Raw genomic sequence first — 20,277 nt, 5'->3', positions numbered from 1 at the left:
CTGCCTCAAGCTTGTTTGTCCAAAAGTTGAAAATCATTTCCTAAGTCTTTGAGGCATTAAAAACAAGAAAGTGTTCGTCACACCAGTGAACAAAGTCAGGAAGAGCATCACTGTGATCATGTTCACTATCATACAGAAGAGACAGCAAGGCAGTGTTATCAGTGACTTTTACAAGAAAGCGGTTACCTTTAATGCCTCTACAACTGTTAATATACAGTATGAACAGTAGTGGAAGCTAGTAACAGCCTTGAGGGGAACCTGTACAAGTGACAACACGATCTAAGAAAAGAAAGTAAACAGAAACCCCTTCTGCCTGTTTGTTAAATAGACCAGGATCCAGAGAGTTGGTTAGATGGATGGAAGTCTGAAACTAGACTCTCTGCCAACAAGTGAGGCTGCACAGTGAAAACAGAAAAAAAATCAACAAAGAGAAGCCTAGCATGAGCTCTTGGTTACTTCAGATGTTTGTACAGAGTATATAGTATAAACAGCTTAGCACAGGGGTACCCAACCTACAGCCCACGAAGGTGCCTCATCTGGCCTGTTTATTGAAACCAGACAACATAATTTCATTTTTAACGTCATGTTCTGGCCCACAAGATTTTATACCATGTCCAGTGCGGTAGTTGAGCGAGAAGAGGTTGGGGACTACTGGCTTAGCTTCATTGACACATCTTCCAGCTTTGTAGGCAAACTGCAGCTTGTCAAGATGTTGATTAACAGCAGTCATAATCTCGCTCCTTACAGTTAAATCAAAACAGTATACTGTTGGTGAGATACTGTAACCACTTGCATTTCACGCTGCATTGTGAACTCACCTTTCGCCAAATCAGTCTTTCGGTGAAAATAGTACAAGGACAAGCATCTTAAATGTCATCATACACACAGAGATAATTGATATATATCAGAATTGGGCAGATTGCAGCCAGTTCAGCAGCATTGAACATTCTATCACAGAACTAGATGCCATATTGAGCTTTTGTATACCAGATGATAAGCTCCCAGAAGTGTGTTGGTGGGTGGAAGTAGGCATAAATTTGTAATGTGAGTAAAGATGTAACTGTGTTAGAAATTCATTACTGGTATCACAAACAATAATGGTTTGGCAGCAGATTGGAGTAAACAAATAAAGTGGGTTTAAAGGCTAAATAGGCAGTTAACCATCTGTACCGTGAGTTAGCTGGGGCAGAATATTCTTTATTGGAAAAAATGTGGTGACACTGGATAAATAACTAGTTGATGACGATATATTAGCACCAACAGCTCTAGTACTAAACATTTTTGCAGGTTGTGTTAGCATACTGAGGGAGACCAAACCAAATTTGTCAGCTGAGGAGAGAAAGTCCCAGATGAGTTGAGGGAGGGTAACACTGCTGTAATTCATCCTGCAAAGGTCATGTCATAGTTGTCATCATACCTTGTGACGTGTATAATGAGAACACAGTACAAGTATGGAGAATAGAACTACCAGCCACAGGAGAGCCCCCACCAGATGTAGCACTACATTCATGTAGTCTTTTTTGTGCACATACTTGATTTGGCAGATTATAGTAGACTAGTGGCAACCAGTGACAAGCTGCTTGTATGTGGGGAAACAGAAAACTGAAACTAAGACTGGAAGAACATAAAAGAGTCCTTGCCGCAAAACAGCAGACGTATTCTCCCTGGATAATGTTGTCATCTTGGACTGTAAGGCTGGGTGGTTCCAGAGAGGTGTGGAAGAGGGCATCTACATCACACGTACAAACTGTTGGCTGTTTAATTTAGTCACATTCCCTAAGTTCATCTCATGGTTGTGTGAACTTGACACACCAGTTAGCTCTTAGTTGCTAGATACATATTTACATTAGTACTACAGTTTCCTTTGAGTGTAAAGGATTATGTTTCCTTTTAACAACCAATGACTGTGTGTGAAGCATAGTCACCACACTCAAAGGACACTGGGAACTCCTACTTGCAACAATGCAGCAGCATAAGCTGTTCTGGTTCATGTGACCCAGCCTGCCACTTTGTCAAAGACTGTCCTTGATTGATTGATGACCGAGATGGAATGAGAACATGTAATGCTGGTCAGGGCTACAATTCATGGGACAACAGGCAATTGTGGCCTGGTTAACCAGTGCAAGATCGGCTTACTATTGCCGAAGACAGATGTAAGTGGCGGGCCTTGTCAGTTGCTGCATCTGTCCATGTGCTACGATCAACGACCAAACCCAGTCAAGGGACAAATAACTAAGTACAGTGGAACCTCGGTTAACGAACTTAATCCGTTCTGGAAAGTTGTTCGTTATCCGAAACAATTTTTTCCATAAGAAATAAAGGAAATAGATTTAATTGGTTCCCAGCCCCCGTTGACTCGCTAATATTTTAAAGTTAAAGGCTTTATAGGTATTTGTTTAATAAGAACAGTTATGAAACAAAATAAATGAAGTTAAATAAACATAGAAACATTTAAACATCAGAAAACTCGCCGTTTTGACGGCGTGGGTGGATGGAGGTGTGGGGAGGAAGGGTTAGAATTACTGCTTTGATTCCCCCTCCATGAGCACACGTGACAGTATAAAATCGGGGGTGACTTCCCTTTTCTGTAGCTTTGAAGTTGAAGGTAAAAACTTGTCCAGTGTTTGTTCCTTCTGCATTTTTTGTAAAACTCTTCGGTAATACGACATCACATATCCAACAGACGCATGCCACCTTCATACTTTGAAATCATTTCCTTTTTTAATTCATTTGTTGGCCTCTTCCTTGTCATTACCTTCTATTAATTGCTCTTAATCTTCTTTGGAGCCATGATTGAGGATTATCTTACTAAAATAAAGCACAAAAGTCACTAAATAAGAAGGATGCGCATAGATAAGGAACGACCAATCGTAACTGTGTCTCGAGCGCGAATGATGACATGCTGGTCGGTCACGTGTGGTTTACGTGGCTGTTCGTTATCCGAAATTTTGTTCGCTATCCGAGACAAATTTTTAACGAAATTTTTGTTCGCTATCCGATTGTTCGTTAACCGAAAAATATGATGAATAATCGCTGACATTGAAACAACAAGTAATAAAAGAAAGGCTGCTTGTTCATTGGGTCATTGGTCATTGTGATCCAAACCATAATGACAAAAAACGTAAAATGGTTTTTTTAAGAGCTTAATCTCAACATTTAAATAAACTTTACTGTATAGGTGCTTGAAGGCATGGTTATAGCCGACTGATCTTGCTTTGACCCCTCTTGGTTGCAACCTGGGGGATTTTAGTGGGTCTTAATATGGAGGTTTTGCTGTGTACTAGGAATCAGCTGTGGAGTTTGTGTCAAAGTGCTGACACTGAAAATGTGACACCACCCCACCCCTGTGTTTTAGACACAAAAATAATAATATAATTTGTATATCGAATAACTCAGGAAGTATGCTTGTAGCACGTACGAAGAACAAACAACATATAAATGATAGCATGTCAAACAACAGTATTAATGATTAATAAAAGACAAATACAGAAACGGCAAAAAGAAACCAAGTAACAAAAGGACGAAGAATATTGTGCAAAGGAAAACACAGGAAAGTAGCAAAAAGTGGAAAAGTTTGAAGTGGCTGTTACAAAGAAGTAGCATTGTCTTGGGCCCAGAAATAATGTATGTGTTTGGACAGTCTATAGGCATTTGTGCTTTATGGTAAGAACCGTGTGTGTGCGCATGCAACACCACCAGTGTCCCTAACATAGTTGTTACATGAGCAGGTACTGTGATAAATGCTAGTTGTGGCTAGAAATACTACATCTTGTTCCTAATCGCCCCCAGTGGAGCATTCCTTAACTACATCAGACCCAGTTCTGGGCGTCCCTTTCCAGCTGGGACCATGTGCCAGCTGCCTCCGCCTTGCTGTGGACCAATCTCCTCCCTGTCTGGGTCTCTTTGGCCATGAGATAGGTCAGTGAGCTCACTTCCCAAGGGCTTTCGCCAGCACCTGTCAAAGGTCCTTTCGAAGAGGATCTTCCCGTCGTCCAGGCTTTCTTTGCTTGTGTTGTATTTGCGGTTTCTGTAGTAGGCGTTGTTTTACCTAGCCCAACACCCAACCCTCCTCCTTCATCTGGGCTTGGGCCAGCAGGTTACCAGGGGGTTTCCAGGTAGAGTTGTAGCTGAAAGTGCTACATACGTATTAGTCTTGCCACTCTGGATGTGACAGCTGTTCACCAGGTACAGTGAAATATCAATTATCCGGTTGAATTACCAATGCCCACCTGGATAATAAAAAATCATTGATAATTTTTTTAAAAATCTAAAAATTTTCGAATGCTAGGATAGGTGCTGTACATAGAAATTCTTGTTTTGTTTGTGAAGTTTTCTTGAAAAAAGAAATTAAACAGGAGATGTAGCTTTGTGTTCTTGCATTCCTTCAATTTTACTGACTTATGGAGTTTGCGAAGTGTTAGGATGTCACTAAAAGTTGAATCCACTTCCCTCAAGAAAGTCTAGTAATGTTTTGGCATAATTTAGCGCTTCTGCAAGCAAAACTTTCTTTTCTGAAGGTTTGTCCTTGACTGCATCATCATGGCTTTCTTCCGGCAATACTTTACCTTATGGTCTTGTGATGTCTAGCTTTTTTTTTTAAAGGTAATCCCGGATAACCAAATACACAATTGAAGAACAGATAATCGAGTTTTAGCTGTATTCTTGTGTCCTTCATGCAGGTAGAAAGATGTTTGTTTTGGGGGTGTGTGAGAATCTTTGATCCTACCTGGTGTGGTGAGGAAATTGTTTTATATAAACAGACTTGAGCCTAATATGACTGTTACCTTAATCATAGTATAGTCTTCAAGCTTGAATAATAGTAAGGTAACTTACAATATAGCTTTATTAATCCAGGGTAGATCCAGATAGTCCCAATACTATCCTTTATATGTATATGTTTTGAAATAATTTCTCACACTCATCATATGACAATGTAGAAATTAGTGTATTAATACAGAACTTAAAATGTAATGCTTGTCTTTTACGCTATGAAATTTGTTTACTTTATAGCTGATAAATTGATAGTTACGTGTTCTAAACTTGGCTTTTGCAGGAAAGGAATAGAGAAAATGTATATAAAATGCATAGAGTTCTGTTAAATTTAAACATCCCGTAATTTAAAAATGGTATTCAACAGTATTACAATTTTTTATTTGTTTTTGATTTACTGTTGTAAACACGGTAATCTAATGTGAGTCATTTTACGGGAAAGGGTGGTGGTGTTGGTGGCTGCTTTTTCATATAAGTTTTAGTATGGTAACTAGACGTTTCTTAACAAAGCTCGACTTTAATGGAGTAACATTTAACACAACTTCACCTTAATAGGGTAACAATGTTTCTTAAAAAATGAAAATTTAACTCAGCTTGACTTTCATAGGGTAACAAGACGTTCTTTAAAAAAGAACATTTAACCAAGCTTGACTAAGCGTTTTGGTTGTGTAAAACTTTCCAGACTTAGGCATATGTCACTCACCACCACAAAATGACTTTTTAACTTTGCTCAGTACTTTGGTAGCAGATACCAGGAAAGGTGATTAGACTTTGTGCAGTTTCAGGTTTTTGTGAAAATGAATTCCTTTTTTCATATAGCTAATGGGGAAACACACTTTTATGTGTCACTTAATAAAATAGAAGTGAGAAATGGTCTTAAAATACATTTCATGCGAAACATAGCCCTGATTTTTGCAGGAAAACAAATTTCAAACATTCTTTTGGTACTGTATCCCCATCAGAACTCTATTATACCTTATTTAGCCTGGGCCTGTTTGATGTGGCTTCTGGTGTTCGAGCAATATACTAGGACAGTAGGGCCATGGCGGGGTCTATTTGACTGAAGCAGAAGGTCAGTATTGCCAGGGAGATGTGATTTTGGTCAAGATGATTGGCCCTCATTTCGATGTGTATTCATTGATGCACACCAGTCATGCTTCATAAACGATCTTTTGCAGAAGTCACATGTTTATAAAAATACAGTTTTTATTATAGACTCTGCCTTATTGCAAATCTCTGCAGAAATCAAGTTAAAAAATATAAATAGTGCATTTTAAGAGGTTTTTTGGGGGTCATGGAAACTAAGCTGCACCTGACAGGCTGAGTTGCTTAGTTCTGATACCTTTTTTTAATTTTCTTGTTCAGCTTCTTTGCTTATTCATATCCATAGGCTTCTTTTAGTTACAAGTTGTATTTGTTTCTCGGAAGCTTTCCTTTACTGCTTATAATTGCCTTGCTTTGTTTTTGTGGATTCTACTGTAATGGTTACGTTCTGCCATTACTTTTTATCTAATTTTTCTTTTTTATTTTCCTTAACACTCAGCCTCATTTTTTTACAAACACATTTGCTACATATGTTGCATTGTGACATTATATGGTCTACACAACGTCTTAGTTACCATTGTTGAATCCCCTTTCTACTCTTAAACTTCCAGCCTGTTGACACTTTCAGAAAACTTTGTCTTTTGTAGGTTTCTGTGAATGTTGACACCCGGTCAAGACAAGCGATTCGAATCTGTTGCTACCATGTTGGTCGTCATAAACAGTTTCCTTTGACAAAATCCACAACCTGCTTTGCTGTTTTTCTTTTCTCTGCTTCATGTCCCTCTTCACCAAGTTCTAACACCAACTCCGCTCAAGCCAAAGCTTCGCTGTGTGTTGTCTGCTGGATCATGTTTCCCCCACACATCATTGAACACACTTTTGCAACTTGCTTAGTGCTTTGAACATTCACAGCCATCGTAAAGATTTTCTGATTTATAGTCAGCATCAGCATGATCAAAGGTGAACCAGTTAATGTCATCACCGGTAACACCAGCTAGAAAGATGACAGATAAAATCAACATCTACGTTTGAGAACATGAGACTTCCTAGTATTCTGTATATGAAACCACTTTCATCTTGCAGCCAGTTTTAAAAGGTTTTTTTATCAGTCATTTGCTGATGATAAAATGAAAGCCCTCCTATGTTTGAGAAGAAATCCATCTTCACTCATTTATCCACCAAATCACATCAAAGTGGGCAAAATGAACATCACCTTTGTGTCATCTGTCAGGAATCTGGGGTTCATTGTCGCTTGACTGGACTCTTGCTAAACAAGTCACAACTCCATCAGTCTGTTTATTATGAGCATCATCCGTCACATTCTATGTGAGCTACCAACATTCTTGTCTGTGCATTTGTTCTATCCAGGCTTGATTACCGTAACTCCTTGCTTGCTGGCTGCCCTGAATACCTTCTTCACAAACTCCAGAAAATACAGAAGTCTGGTGCTAAGAGCTAGGAAATGGGACCATGCCACTCCTATTGTTCGTTTTCTGCACTGGCATTCATGCATCCAGTACAGTCTGCCTGTGCTATGTTTAATTTCTTTGCTGGCTCCTGTCCATGACTATATTTATGGTCTTTCCTTACGTCCCAGCTACGTCCGCTTCTCATCTGATGATGATCATCTTACTCTTCCTGTCGCCAGAACAACAACATATGGCCACAGGATTTTTAGCCATTGTGCAGCAAAAATGAAACTAACCCTTTTCATATCTGCAACTTATCCAGTATTGAATCCTTTAAAAGTACACTGAAAACGCACCTCTTCTGTGAACATTACTCCTAACACCCTTTCCCTACCATGCTGCTCCTTTTTTACACCCTTCCCAGCTAGTCTTCCTTTTGCAATGTCATGATACTCTAAATTCTTGTTATTTGGTTCCTCTTTGGGTTTTCTGTACTTGTTTTTATTCATCATTAGTACTGTTGTTTGCTTTTTCTTAGTTTATGTGTTATTTGTTTTCCTGTCCCTCGTATGCTGTCCATGTCTCGTTCTTGTCTAAGGCGCTAAGAGCATGCTCCTTAAGAGTGTGAGTATACGGTTTAAAAATTTTTCATTTATTATTATTTGTGCTGATTGATAGCTCTTACCCAATGAGTTAATTTTCCTATCAGTCAAGCACAACACTGGAATAATACTCACGACCAAGTAAAAGCAAAAACGACAAAGAAACCATTACCATTATATCGCGGATTTATTCGCGGTGTAAGATCGCTTTTTTCTGGGAATTATCATTTAAATGTAGCTAATTTCGGTTAGTTATGTGCCATTGCTCTGCGTAAGCGACGAGCCATGAATTGTTATCTCCCATCTCGCAAGCGCATCAGTTATTTTTGTATTGTTAATCTTTATAGTTTTATGTATATATTATTATTGCATGTATGTCTATTTCGCGGAAATTCGTTATCGCCTGAATAGCACCTATCCCCCCGCGATTTTCATGTTTTTATCAAATCTAAATAAGGAGGTTTTGTTGTATTGCTGACAAGAACCATTCCTGCTCAAAATAAAACCAGTTTTTTAATGTTTGTTTATTATAATCATTTTTCTCTATTTTTTTAATATATCGCACTTTCTTTTTGTGCATCGTTTGCCTATCTGACTGAATTTTAAAAGGTATGGTTGGTAACCATATGGCACTGCAAACTTTTCCTGAATATTGGCTATTGAGTGGCTAACCTGCCTTTTTTAGAAAGATATGGCATCACCCTTACAGAGAGGTGGGCCAGGGATCACCCTACTTCCCAACAGCTCAAAAGTTGTTTACCTTGCCACTTAAACTAAAAGGTCATTTAAAGATTCCATGACATTCAACTACTGCTATCCATTTAAGATTGGGTGCACTTTAAAAGTGTGCATGGGGGAAAAAACTACATACTGATGCAAAATGCTCATTAATATAAACAAACTGAACAGTTATGAGATAATATGTCCCAACAAAAATCACTTTGCTTTTAGAAATAGTGCATAGTATCTGCAATATGAAAATGTTGAGTCAAGTCTTGAAATTTATTTTAGAGGCTGAAATATAGAAGTGTTAATACCAGCTTAAAGTTTAAAAAAAAAAAAAATTGTAGAAGTTCATGTTGTGGAACTGGGAAAAAAAGTTTGATCTCAGTACCAGTTACATCGTAGAAAAGCTATGTTCATCAGTCTGTGAGTGTGCCATTGTTGGTAGAGAAATTATGTTTTTAAAACAAAGACAAACGAAGGTCTTGTAATTGTTCATGTTTTAGGCGGCATAGCTCCTGGGGGACAGCGGTATATACCTCCTCACTTACGTAATCAAGCAGGGGTTCTACCTACACCAAACCTCTCACAACCTCCCCCGCAAGCCCCACCCCCACAACAAGGATGGGGTGGTCCTCCTCAAGGTGCTGGGCGTGGTGGCAGGGACTTCGGTCCACCCCCAATGGACAACCGTGGACCACCTCGCAACGATCGATGGGTTGGAGGTGGGTAATAGAATAGCTGCAAAAATTAGTTGTGTGTTTAATACTGTGAAAGCGGGGCTTAAAGTGCTCAAAAATATGAACTTTCACGTATACCATCACCACTCTTTGATTTAAAAAAAAAAATAGAACATGGAACCATTTCTTTTATTGTAGATGGTGACAGAAGTGCCTACAATGACCGTGGTGGATACAGTGAGCGTGGGGGCTACAGTGAGCGTGGCAGTAGCAGGGGTGGTTTCACAGACTACAGAAATGGTGGACGTGGCAGTAGTGGGAGTGCTGCCAATTACAACAATTTTGGCAACCGACGTGGTAGTGGCGGCAATGGTTTTCAAGGCCGTAGTGACACAAGGTATGTGTAGAATGCAATTAAAGATGCTGGAAATATATGGTACCTGTCTCCACCCCGGAGGCTGGAAGCATGCATAGGTGATACACTAAAGTGAATGAGCACTCACTGAGATCGCATCAAATGCGCCATGAGTTGTGCTTTCATTTGTGTGTGCATTCAAACCAGGGTTCGCAGGGTCCTTACAGGTCCTTACAAGTCCTTATGTAGAGAATTTTCGCCGTAAGGCCTTTTGAGTCCTTATATTGGCCATGCGGTCCTTACAATTCCTCACACAGGTCCTTACATTTTCTCTGTGACCCTTACAAGTCCTTATATCGATAAAATATTACCACAGATTTATTTTTCATGCCTCTTATAAATCCACAAATTTATTTTCGGAGTTGACGCAAAATACAGACGATTCCTCACTGCTATTTCAATCACACCATGAACGTGTATTTATATTAGTTCGTGATCACACGACTGCCTAGTCTCGTTTGCGACGAGAACTTATGTTTCGCGAGATTTTAGTCTTGACGGATGACCACACTTCTTTGTCTTGTTGACGATTCAAAAAATGCCGGGGTAGTGTTCTTTTCAGGAGAACTGGCTAAAGGAAGAAAAATATAAAGACTGGTTGATGAAAGGCTCTAAAGATAAACATTTTGCGCGATGTGCTGCCTGCGGAATATCCTTGAATCTTTCGTCAATGGGCGAACGTGTTTTGAAGAAGAAAAAAATGGACTGCTATGCTTGATAGTTTCGACTCATTCCATCTTTGATCTAGCATCAGGATCACACTCTTTTCATTCTTCAACAGGAGCCGGTTGCACTGCTTGGGCGTAAGGCCTTAGTCTGGACGTAGCACCTGACTTATGACAGTTGCATTGCTCCCGACTAAGCGAATGTTAGTCCGCAGCAAGGGAGTAACTTTAGTCCAACCAGGGGTAGGGGTAGCTACAGACTAGCAAGTGACTAACTTACGAGCGTCCACAGCAGCTCGGTTTTCGTTTATAATTTTTGGAGAAGAAGCATAAGACGACGATGTGAAACTTGTTTTTGGTAGATGAAAGTTATATCCCTTTTCACAATATCTTAAAAGTCTTAATTGTTATCGTGAACTACAACAAAATACGACGAAATCAAGCCTTCGGAGTAATGTTTTCGATTCTTATTATTCGGGATGTTTTCAAATAGTTGTAGGAGATACGATCAATACACATATATAAGTCGAAAGTTTCTCGAACAGTTCACGTGTTTCTAAGGCTCTTGAAAATCGACTAAATAGGTAAAATACCGAGCCAGCAATATGCAAACAAGCAGAAATCATAATTTTACAGTCACTGGATTTCCAAATGCATTTGGGTGCGTAAATGACACCCATGTAAAAAAAAACAAACAGGAACCATCTGAGCACGAAAATGAATTTGTAAATAAAAAAGGTTATCATTTAATAAATGTACAGCTAGTTTGTGAGAGTGGCATAAATATAAGTAGCTAATGGTATAAGTATTCTGGAAGTACTCATAATGCCAGGATTTTGATTGAGTCAAAGCTGTAACGAGCTTATAAAGCAGGGTCCTTACAGGTCCTTACAAGTCCTTACATATTGAATTTTCGCCGTAAGGCCTTATAAGTCCTTATATTTGCCATGTGGTCCTTACAAATTCTCACACAGGTCCTTAGATTTTCTCTGTGACCCTTACAAGTCCTTATATCGATAAAATACTACCACAAATTTATTTTCGTAGTCGACTTTGAATACCGACGATTTTTCGCCGCATTGCTATTTTAATCACATGACTACCCAGTCTCGCTCGCGACGGGAACTTCCGTTTCGGCCTTTCGCGAGTTCACCCTCGTCGTGTCGACCACATTTCTTTGTCTGCTTAACAATTTGAAAGATGCCTGGGAAGTGCTCTTTTCAGGAAAACTGGCTAAAGGAAGACAAGTATAAAGATTGGTTAATAAAAGACTCGAGCGATAAACATTTGGCACAATGTGCTGCCTGCAAAATATCTTTGAATCTTTCGTCAATGGGCGAAAGTGTTTTGAAGAAGCACATGGTTACCGAAAGACACAAAAGGGAAATAAAAGTATTTCTGAAAGATGCACGCTTTTGTGTAACTGATTACTTTCGAAATCAAGAACATCCACAGCCCGCTCAAAATCAGACGGCACCGACCAGCTCTGCAAATGTGTCCAGTAAGTTGACAATTACAGGTAGTCCTCGACTTACGACGTTGATCCATTCTTTCGCGGCGTCGTAAACCGAATTTCGACGCAAGTCGGATCATACGTTCATACAGTACTGTACCATAATAACAGTACAGTACTGCAAACACTTAGCCTATCCAAACACCTATCCTAACACAGTACCCTACATAATTATCAATAAACATAAGTACAGTAAAATATTGGCAGTACAGTACGCTTTGTTATCACTGTCGCTTTTATAGGAGCAGATCCTTTCACATGTTCAAGGATGCGATCTTTATCATTGATAATCGTAGCGACAGTCGAACGACTAAGTCCTAATGACCTGCCAATTTCTGTTGCTGTTTCCCCCTTCTCAGATTGCCTTATGATATCCACTTTCATAGTACTGTACTGGACTCTATGACTTCTGCCGCACATGGAATGAGGCGCACGTACAGTTCGACTTACGACGCTAAACCTCGTAAGTCGGAATGAGTGTCCAACCACGAAACGACGTAACTTGAGACTGTCGTAACCCGAGGACTACCTGTATTTATCTTTAGCGATTCATTTAGTTAACGATGTGGGTACTTAAAAAAATACATTAAATTAAAGCATGCATAAGATTTTGCGGTTTTTTTTCCCCACACTTTATTAAGCCTATCGTCTAATTTACGGTAAAGCCAGTAGCTTAAAGATCAGTAAATAGCAAAGAATTATTTAATTTAAAAAGTTGAGATTTTAATTTTCTCACGATTCGAACTACAAATAGAGTTTTATGCAATCACGAATCTTACTACAGCTTCGCTGCAGAAAATTGATCTGATGACTAAAACTTTTTGGCATCTGATCAGGAAAGATTAAAAAGAAAGTATAATTAATAATGTATGCTTATTATCCTATTTCACCAGCAAATACATTATTTTTTGGATTTTTAAAATCAAACAATTTAACATTAAAGCTAAATCAGTTCGCTGAAAATAACTTTCATTTTCAACTATGCTGCCATCTTTATACTTTAACTTAGTTTATTATTATTTATATTATCATGTCATTAATTATTGCTTTTTGAAACCTGTCTTTTATTCAGACAGAACATAATGTTTACAGACATAATGGTAACTTAAATGTTTTCTTTGAATAGGTTTTGTGATTAGCAATGCAAGATTGAAGGCAGAGATCCTGTGGACTCTGAAGATTGTGGAAACACTACAGTTACAAATCTGCTGAAAAATCAGGTGATCTGTTCCGGCTTTGTTTCCAGACAGCCAAGAAGCTGCAGAATTTAAGTGTGGTCAAACAAAAACCAGATATCTAACTAGATTTGGGCTTGCTCCTCACTTTTCGAAATTGCTTCAGGACTGTGTAAATTCGTCGCCTGAGTACGGTGGCGCAACAGTTAGCGCCTGTCACCAATACAGTGAAGGGTGGCTGCCCTGAGTTCATTTCTCGTCTCGGGCATGCTGTTCTTTCTCTGCACGTGGCATCTGTTTACAGGGCTGGCTGCTTGCCGTAATATAGCCTTAGTTGCTGACACGGCGTAAAACACCAATTCCCCCCCACCCCCCCTCGTCGCCTGAGAGTGTTCTTTTGTTTGATGAGTCTGTTAACCACAAGACTCAAACTAAACAGCTGGATTTCCATGTTCGATGCTGGAGTGACAATGTTGTAAGGACCCATTACCTGACATCGGAATTTTTAGGTCATTCTACGGCCATAGACCTTCAACAAAAGTTCCATATGGTAATTAGCGAATCAAACTTCAAGCAAGCTAATTTACTTCAAATTTCTTTGGATGGCCCTTCTGTAAACCTGAACCTTCTTGAGAAAATTAATAACGACATGATTACCAATCACAATGTTGGTTTGTTAAATGTGGGCAGCTGTGGACTCCATGTTATGCACAATGCATTTAGGCGTGGATGCGAGGCTTCTCAATGGGAGCTTGAGTCATTTCTTACATCTGCTTACATCTTGTTCAGAGACAGCCCAGCCAGAAGAGAAGATTATATAAAAGTAACTGGTTCCACATCTTTTCCAGCCAAGTTCTGTGCTCACCGATGGCTTGAAAACTATTCTGTTGCTGAAAAAGCAATTGTTATGCTTCCAGACTTGGAAACATTTGTCAAAGCTGCAATGGAGAAAAAATAACATTGCCAAAGAACAAATCTTTTGATATTGTAAAAGCTGGAGTCTTATCTACCCCTTTGCTTTCATGTTGTCTGGCTTTCTTTAGTTTAATTGCCAGTATACTTGAACCTTTTTTGAGAAAATACCAAGCTGATCAGCCTCTTCTTCCTTTCCTTTGTTTAGACTTACATGACATTATGAAAAATCTGATGCGCAAATTTGTCAAGTCAAATGTACTTAATAAATGTGAAACTGCCCTCCAACTTGTGCAGGTTGATACATGCAACAGTTCTAACCATGTCAATCTGAGCATGATAGAACTTGGCTTCAGGGTTGATAGACTATTGGCTGTAGCTAAGAAACAGTCATCAGTAAACGATGGAACTGTCATGGCCTTCAGAGCTGAATGCAGAGATTTTTTGAAAAGCAGTTGTTCTAAAATTGCAAGATAAATCTCCACTGAAGTACACCCTAGTGAAAACATAACTTTCTTAAACCCAAAGGCCATGTGGGAAAAAGACAAATCAATACAAAAATGAAAAAGGTTTTGTTGTATTGCCAAGGTGTGAAAAGGTTTCATGATGTGATACAAGGTATTGTCAGAGTTCCGTAATTTTCTTGACAGTTCTGCAGGTGAGTGTGGTAGTAAGGCTTTTGACCCTATGACACAAAGACTGGATAGTCGGTTTTATGATGCCCTTGCTGGAAAAGCAGAGTTTCAGGTGTTGTGGTCTGTTGTCAGACAGTTACTCCTACTCTCTCATGGTCAAGCTACAGTGGAAAGAGGATTTTCATTCAACAAAGAAACAGTAGCTGACAATCTTAGCCAGACTGCACTAAAAACACGCAGAGTAATTCTTGATCATATTCACAGTGTGGGAGGGGTGGAAAATGTTGAGATCTCCAAATCACTGATGATATCCGCTTCTAGTGCCTATGGCAGGTATGAACGTTACCTCTCTGAGCAGAAGCAGCAGAAGGAAACAGAAGAAAAGCAGGTCCGCAGAAAGAGATTAGGAGATGAGCTGGTAATACTCACCAAAAGGCTAAAGACCACCAGTGCCGAAGAACAACACCTGCTGGAACTGGCTGACAGACATAGTCTCCAGGCTGAGAGCAAAAAAGTTTTTCACTTATTGAAAGATCTAACAACATGCGTTTGTTAGCCAAAGACAAGAAGAAGGAGATAACAAAGATTCAGTCAGACATTGATAGATTACAGGAAGAAATTAAAAGGTGTTGAATTGTGACATTCAGAATTAATGTTTATTTCAGTTTTAAATAAGCCTGCACAATTCTGTACATGTATGCTATGGAACTAGAGGAAATTAGGTTATGTAAAGAAATTGTATTGTTTAGTATTGGTAAAACTGTAGGGGTGACAAAGAATTGAACTTCATCAATGAAACTTTTGCTTCTAGTAGATGGATTGCTTTGTCATTTTGTAAATTTAATCTTATGTGTATTAGTATATCGTGCTGTTTATGTAAAAGTATATGTTTGCATGTGTTACATGTATGTATAAGAAGAATGCTTAAATAATATCTCAAGGTTAACAAAAATAAATGGGCTGTTATGCTTGACAGTTTCGACTCATTCCATCTTTGGTTTAGCATTAGGATCACACTCTTTTCATTCCTCATCTGATCCTCCAAGCCTTGGTATTCCTTGTAGTCACAAGAAAATGTTTGGTCTACACATCTGTACAACACTAGTTGCCCTTCCGTATTCGCAAAAAACACTCTTTTTTCAAAAGGTCTTAGAAACTTACTCTTTCTTGAACCAGGGCCTTGATCTTCTAGCACTACTGTGCATAACTATTTCTCTCTCTCTTCCCATTAGAGTGTGTGTGCGAGAGAGAGACATGAACTGACTTATATTACACCAAAGAATGGCTTTCAGGTTTTGCAATTATTATTACTTAGATTTCTAGAAAACTTGGAACATTAACGGTGTATGTTATCAGCGCGCTAAGGAGACTTTTTAAGTTATCTAATCTAAATATGGCAGACAGGCATCAAAATTAACTCTTTGATTATTTATTACTAGAAATACATGTATTTGAGAACATAGAGAAGACCACAGATTCATAAATAATACATCTTTCCGACCATACAAGAGAAAAACTTAAGCATTGATGACTGTCACTTAGGTCCTTACGAATGCATGAAAGGTCCTTATAAGGTCCTTACTTGGCACCATCCCTGATCCCTGGGAACCCTGTCAAACATTCCCATACATATACACACAAGAGAAACAAACCACAGGTGAGGATTATAATGTTCGGGTATGATAAAATTTGAATGAATGATAAAGTCTTACTTCCAGTATGGACATGTGATGCATCTTAAAATTTGTGCAGAAGTGGTGACAGTCGTTGGAGTGCTAGTCAGCAAGGTGCCACACGCTTTGATCGTCCGGCCACTGTGCCACCACCAGTTCCCAACAGAGCAGTCGGTGGGATGCATTAATTGATGACAGAGATCGAATGAGAACACGCAATGCTGGTCAGGGCTACAATCGGTGGGACAACAGGCAAGACTGTGCTGCAGATGGAAGAGAGGATTGGTCGGTGCCACTGCCCAGAAATGAGCGCCTTGAACAGTAAGCAACATAGTGTACAATTCAAAGGAATTAAGGCTGTACTGCAAAAATTGATTCCTGTCCTTTCATACTCATACTGACACATATAAAATCCAGTAGAGTGTTTTGAGATGATTATTGGTATACAGCACAAGGAGGAAAATGCGGTTAAAACATTTTTTTCCCATATAACTAATTGGCAATGTGACCTTCACTTTAATATTAACACTCTTTCTGTATGCATGAATTTCATACATTTACAAAAACAAAATCCTAATCTAAGGATAATAGATAAGTAAATAGTACAACAGTAAAACAACAATAAAAGTTGAGAGTGCAGAGAAATAAGCTTACCTCGGTTCATTTTGAAACATGTTCTTGTAAATCCAGTGGAAATTGGTGATACATAGAATGACATTTCCAAAAATATTTTTTGGGCACAGGATTACATAAAATTCATAGATAACTGAGATGTCTAGCCTCATTGACAGTAGCTACTATGTGAAATGTGAACATGAATAATGGAGAAACAAGTACAGCATGTGAAATAAGCTCCAGAATGGTAGGAAAAAATATAAAGGTGCAATATCACAATTCTTTTGATGAACACTGAGCACTACATTGAGATAGTTATATGAAAGCCTTGTCACAAGAAGATTACAAGGATGAAAAATATTATTTGCACATAAATTCCAATCTGCTGCTTTTAAAAAAAAAAATATGGTTCTTTGTCATTAAGTTTGTTATTAATTAAGTTTTATAACATTTAAGAGTGACAGTGGTGTCCTTTAGCCTAACAGGCTTCAAAGGGCATCTCCTTATTTTTGTTTTTTCTTGAATTTGTCGTGATTGTAGTGCCCATTGTACCAAGCTGCACCTTTTTTTTTTTTGTGTGTGGGGGATGTCATCAACATAGAGTTTGACTATGTACTTACCTAGGATTTTATTATTTATTTGTTGGCTAATATTAGTATTACCAGTAATCCTCTCTACAGAACCACTGGAATTTTGTCTGTATTGTATTTTGAGAACATTCTCAGTTGTGCATATCATACCCCGCATTCTTTAACCTTTTTGTTTATTTATTTATTTTTTTGTCATATAAAAATTACAGACAAGCAGTATGGTAAACGTAGTTAAAGACAAACACAAAGTCCTTGACATTTTGATACAAGGTGTCTTTTCGCCATCATTTTTCAGAAAGGTATGTCTGGAAAAAGTAAAATCTTCTAATCAGTGTTATCCAGTTAAGGATTATAACTCTTCCTATGTAGTTCAGCTAATTAAATGACCAAATTAAAAATACAGAAATACCTCTGTTGATCCTTTTCAGGGAATTATTTGCTTGCTAACAGTAACATCAGAACATCACCTTATATAAAACATTAACACAACCTATAAAAAGAACATTTAGTTGATTTAGACCAGCACTGATGTCTTTCTGGCAAGTATTATACACATTCATATTTACCATTCAAAACAACAGAGTAAAACCTGTTAAGGTACATTTTGAAAAAGACTGCTTGCTCATTGGGTCACTGGTCATTGCAACTTGAACCATAGCACTACAATAATAACTACTAGCCGGAGTTGAATCAACCCTGAAATAACTAAAGTAATAATCAATAACTTTAGTGAAACCTTTGCATATATTACAGCTTTTGTGTCTAACCTTGTGGTGACCAAATCTAGCTTAACAGTAAATATGCATTCCTGAACAAGGCTGAAGGCACTTTACATGCATGAACATGCACACACACAGTGTAAAACTTACACCTAGGGTGAAAACAAAAGTCTCGAGATAAAATTTGCCAGTGATCAGACCAGTTAACAGGTGCCACATACAAGGAGAGCCAAGGTACAAGCTCATGACAAATGATTCTCATTGTCATGACTGGTGCTTTAGCCGCTGCGCCACCAATTTGAAGAAGCACTAGTGGGCGTGTATGTCTTGTTCCGTACATTTTAGAGAGGATGTTGTCAATATTGTATGTCTGAAATCTTTTGTTAGACAATAAAATTCTATAAAACCAGTTAATACATGATTTAACAAAACTACAGGTGCCAACAAGGGTTAAAACTTTAAATCGATACCAGAGATCAAATGCGGCATGAAAAACCATGTAACTTATTTCAAGGATAATATACTACTTTGCCATGATTTAGGGCACGGCTGTTCAAAGTTAATCCTTCCCCAAAAATAAAGCTGTTTTATAAATCATAAATTCCACTTTTTTGTTTTATTTTTTTCTTTTTTCTTCTTTTTGCTATGGAAATAATGATGTATCGGAAACAGTCACACAAGTTCAGTGATCACTAGGATATTGATATGTTTCTTTGTTCCATTACCATCAAAAGAAAATAACCTGCCAAATGATGACAGACAATGTGTCCTGTCTGATCTGTGTTTGTGATGAGAAAGCATGGCTTACCTGATGGCAGTTTCAGTTGATTAATAATAATAAAGGTGTGCGTTATGAGTATAAATCTGAGAATGTAAGTCTGCTTGGCCACTCTTTCTTGTAGTGGGCATGGACCTGGCATAGCCACTTTCGTCCATCTCCCCTTTAGTTGTAAACAGGGTTCAAGAATATTTTGGCTGGTTTTTTTTCTGCAATTAAACCATTCACACTGGACAGTTTCTGATCCAACATGGAACCCCAAAATACGAGGCCCTTCACCGATGGGATAGAAAACAGTTTAAAACTATTTTCTACTGTGATGCAGACATTGTTAATGGCACGGAGTAAAAACTCAACAACCAACCAAGGCTGGCTTCTGGGGGTAGTGTTCCACTCTATTAAAAAAATTTCTTCCTTTAATTTAATGTTGGCTCTGTTGTTTCCTGTATGCACTCTTTCTGTGAAATTGATATTTCCAAAAGTCGTGCACATGTTATTGTAAAAAGCAGATTTTCATAAAGCTGTGACATTAGAAGTCCCGATTGGATTGATTATTGTTGCTGTGAAAAAGTAAACGTACATTACTCTAATTTGGAAACTAAAGTTAAATATTTGTTTACAATTTGATACAGTTTTACATTTTTGTAAATACAGGGAACTGTTTGGTGGAGACAATACTGGCATTAACTTTGACAAATATGAAGACATTCCCGTTGAAGCTACTGGAGACAGTCCACCACCACACGTTGAAAGTGTAAGTTACTTTTTTTTTTTGGATATCTGTGTAAGCCTTTGGGTATGATAGCCATGATCGTGGCTTTGTCTGGGAAGCAAGGGGAAGGGGATTTTTATTACTTTTATTGCAAAATTGAAACTTTCTCCTTTCTGAAATATTTATAGGTTTTTTTAGACCAATGCTTACCTGAGTGCAGCAATAATAAAGAACAAACATAACGTCATCTTTACAGTGTTAAGTTATTCGCCAATCTTTGTATTATTTATACTTTTATGTGCTTAGAGGGTTAATGATATTTTAATTAACCCTATAAAATGTCAAAAAGATCTAACATAAGGTTCTAAAATTGCAGAAAGTTGTTAGAAAATATAGGACATAAGTAAAATGAGGTAATTGAAAACTAAGTAGGTCCACATGTTTTTGTAGGTAAATAAGGTGTGCATTTGACAGTTTATTTAAATTAAAACAGATATGTTAAGGAGAAAATAAGTTTGCTATAATGACATGAATTAAAGTGACACCTGCATATAAATAGATCAGTATGATGCACCATGTTGGCCACATTAAATGTTTGTATCGACAGAAAATTTTGGTTTTTCTGCATTTGGGGCATATTACGTGAG

The 20,277-nt window shown here is 38.1% G+C and overlaps 1 protein-coding gene across 2 annotated transcripts in view; it reads left to right on the top strand.

Annotated features, from left to right (window-relative positions):
• The window catches only part of LOC112555253 (ATP-dependent RNA helicase DDX3Y-like), a 49,406-nt gene that overhangs the window by 11,003 nt on the left and 18,126 nt on the right, over positions 1 to 20,277 (top strand). For both annotated transcript variants that reach the window (XM_025223569.1, XM_025223568.1), the window contains exons 3-5: positions 9,427 to 9,625; positions 16,299 to 16,537; positions 19,573 to 19,672. In XM_025223569.1, coding sequence (XP_025079354.1) covers positions 16,422 to 16,537; positions 19,573 to 19,672 — 216 coding nt within the window. In that variant the 5' untranslated portion in view covers positions 9,427 to 9,625; positions 16,299 to 16,421. The remainder of the gene's footprint in view (positions 1 to 9,426; positions 9,626 to 16,298; positions 16,538 to 19,572; positions 19,673 to 20,277) is intronic.

Source organism: Pomacea canaliculata, linkage group LG14 (genome assembly GCF_003073045.1).
Source record: "Pomacea canaliculata isolate SZHN2017 linkage group LG14, ASM307304v1, whole genome shotgun sequence".
Taxonomy (NCBI): Eukaryota; Metazoa; Mollusca; class Gastropoda; order Architaenioglossa; family Ampullariidae; genus Pomacea; species Pomacea canaliculata.
This window is presented reverse-complemented; position numbering and strand designations above follow the sequence as displayed.